The sequence below is a fragment of the Leptosomus discolor genome, chromosome Z (assembly GCF_034619465.1).
Source record: "Leptosomus discolor isolate bLepDis1 chromosome Z, bLepDis1.hap2, whole genome shotgun sequence".
NCBI lineage: Eukaryota > Metazoa > Chordata > Aves > Leptosomiformes > Leptosomidae > Leptosomus > Leptosomus discolor.
This window is the reverse complement of record NC_141419.1, coordinates 83,121,494-83,124,503: the sequence shown is the minus strand read 5'-3', so window position 1 is coordinate 83,124,503 and position 3,010 is coordinate 83,121,494. Positions and strand designations below refer to the sequence as shown.

Below are 3,010 nucleotides of genomic sequence, written 5' to 3'. Positions count from 1 at the left end.
AGCATTTTGGCTTAATAATGTCTGAATCTCTGGCAACAGAAAAACAAAGGGAGACAAAAGGGTAAAATTCCACTAAAATGAACAACTTGTTCTGATCTCATTGCAATTTTGTACCTAAAAAAAATTTTTAAAAAATCAAAGGGACAAATCCTGACTATCTTCCTCGAAACTACACTGCAACAGCACACTATAAAAGCTGAAGAAAAAGCCTAGAACAGCCCACACATACAGGCACACTGTCACCCTCGCTGTCCCCAAACTCTCCATCTCAGCTGCTATTAATCATCCTGCAAGGAAGAGCCCAGCAAGCAGCCCAGGCAGGACCACAGGGACATGAGACCTACCTGGCACCCCACAGCCCTGCAAGCCAAAAAGGAGCAAACAGGTGATCAGGAAATGAAACACAGCTGTCATTTATTTGGTATAAAAATAAGAGCAATCTTCCAGAAAAGCCAGCCTGCAGCATAAAGGGTACTCTGTGAAGCACAAGAAGCCAGAAGCAGAGCTTTCCATGAAGACTGAATGAAAGCACAGTCTTTAAATATAAATACAGATGTATAAAAACACCCAAAATGTCATAGGAAGAGCTGCCATACTGCCAGGCTACAGAAATCCCCTTCACTGGGAAGGCTGCCCACTGCCCTCTCGGGGCTGTGGCTCAGCTCCCAAGTCAGTCCAGGTCCCTGCTGGCACGGCCAAGGGGCGAGCGAAGACCTGGGCGCCCCCACCCCCTGCTAAGACCACACAGCTGGTGCAGGGGTCCCAGCTGGGGGAATCTCTGTGGTGGGCACAGCAGCACCGAGGGGGCTGCAGAGCAGAGGGCAGCCCCCTCAGCCACTCCTGTCCTCACCCGGGGCCAGTGGGTGGATGGTGTGTGGATGTCCATTGCCGGTCTGTGGGTCGGTCATCAGTAGGGGAGGCATCCGTCCTAAGGAAGGCAATGAGGGGGTGGTGAGGTGGAGAGGGTCTCAGCGAGAGCACTCACCCCAGCTGGGGGGCCTTTGCCTTGCACAGTGTGCCTTGCCCATCCCCAAGCAATGCCTTGTCCCAGCAGCCCCAGAAACAAATCTGATTTTAAGGCAAGCACAGACCAGGAAGCACCTGCACCCTAAGCACCTCCGCGCTCCAGCCACAGCTCTGGCTGCCCTCCCAGGCTCAGTCCTGGGAGCCAGACACCTGCCCATCCCAGAGGAGTGGGGAGCAGCACCCTCACCCTATCACCCTGCTGTCCCCCAACACCCTCCACATACCTCTTCAGGCCTGACTTAGACCTACTGCCGCTTCTGCCGCTTGGATCTGTGCCTGGGACGCTGGGACTTTCCCTTCTTGTCCTTCTTCTCCAGGTTCTGCATCAGCTTCTGGACAGCAGCGTCGGTGGGAGAGGCACAGATTTTCTTGTTCCTTCTGGTGGTGAAGCTGAGGGTGCAGGCAGAAAGGTTTGCTGGGAGGTGGGGAGGGGGAGGACGTGGGGAGGGAGGGTTTGGCTGGAGCCTGTCAGGATGGCACTGACAGCATCAGGGTACTTACACAACAGCATGCAGCAAACATCCTGACGCGGGTCCCTGGAGGGTGTAGGACTTCACCACATTGCTGGGGATGGTTTTCTGGCTGTACTTCAAGCAGCAGTCCGAGGCCGAGCTGCCAATGCCTGGGAGCAAGGGGGGGACATGGGGTTTTGGACCCTTACCATGCCAGGGCACCTTCAGAGCCCCAGGGGAGCACAGCATTGCCAGCTGATAGCACAGGGCTTGCTTGGTGTCATTCACGGGAGAGGTGCTAGGGCAGCATGTGATGGTGGGAGGTCTCAACCCAAGTGCCCGGTTGCAGATCAGACCCTGCCCTTGGGCATATGTGACATCAATTTCTCTGCTGGAGGAGGGTAAACTGAGGCAGAGACTAGCTCCTTGCAAAGGGACTAAACCTCGTTCTCCTGCCTGCGCTTTTCAGCTCGGGTTGCTGCTGCCCCGCCAGCCACGTTCACACACACACACGCGCTCCCAAGACAAGCAGGCGCTGCAAGCCAACGCCACACACCAACCACACAGGCGCACACCCCCGACACACCACTGCACTGCAAACCCCACAGCCACACACGCACCCAAATGCACCACAAACACCCCCACCCTGTGCGCTGCCATCGCACCACCCAGCGCCCTGCGCAGGTCCCCCTGAGCACCCACCTCCCCTTGCCCCATCCCACCCACAAGCGGGCAGGAGGGCTTCGCGCCCCTCACCTTGAGCCTGGGAGATGAGGAGGGTAGCAGCCAGCAGGAGCAGCGGCAGGAGGAGGCGCAGGGCCATGGCGGGTGCCACAAGTGATGAGCTGGTCAAGGCTAGGGAGCAGGACACGCACTGCTGCCTTGTGCCGAGGCTGCTCCTATTTATCTCCGGACGCTTTGCTTTCATTTTCGGCCAGCCTGGCAGGCAGCCCACCAGCCAGCCGAGGGGCTGGGTGACGGAGAAGCGGGAGGGTGTGGGATTCCTGTAAGCTGCAAGCCCCCCTTTACGGACACGTCCTGTCTTGTTCCCAGCTGCCCGTCACAGCGTGGGGTGCCAAGTGGGGGGCACACCGGAGATACGGCCGCTATCACAGCTAGATGAATTTGTGGGCTCGTGTTTCTTACCCAGCTTCGGAACCTGCTGCTACCTGCTCTTGGAGGGTCGGGTGTTGCTACTTGCCTGTTTGTTCCCCAGGCAGGGACCCTGGAAGGTGGCCAAGCCATTAGGGAAACCAAGGAGTCGATCTGTTTTTCTCCCCCAACTCATGCTTTGCACTCAAACCAAGCCACCCACCCCACAAAGGTTAGAAGGGACTCAGAGTGTCCCCACATCCCAGCTCTCTGAGCCCCCATCCCTGTCCAGCTGCCTCAGGGACCTCCCCAGACAGCTGAACACATCTGTAGGATTGGGATGTGCAAGGGCCGGACTGCAAATGGGACTGGGGGAGATAGCACAGCCCACCATATGTGGGTGCTGATACCAAATTGTGGGGAGCTGAGGATGAGCGGGG

At 57.4% G+C, this 3,010-nt stretch overlaps 1 protein-coding gene across 1 annotated transcript; it reads right to left on the bottom strand.

Moving 5' to 3' along the window:
- Positions 1-1,271: 1,271 nt before the first annotated feature.
- Positions 1,272-2,301, bottom strand: LOC104351009 (C-C motif chemokine 21). Its single transcript, XM_009956991.1, has 3 exons — positions 2,235-2,301; positions 1,528-1,648; positions 1,272-1,416 (listed from the first exon to the last, which is right to left on the bottom strand). The coding sequence occupies exons 1-3, from the start codon at positions 2,299-2,301 to the stop codon at positions 1,272-1,274; spliced, it is 333 nt and encodes a 110-aa protein (XP_009955293.1).
- Positions 2,302-3,010: the final 709 nt, after the last annotated feature.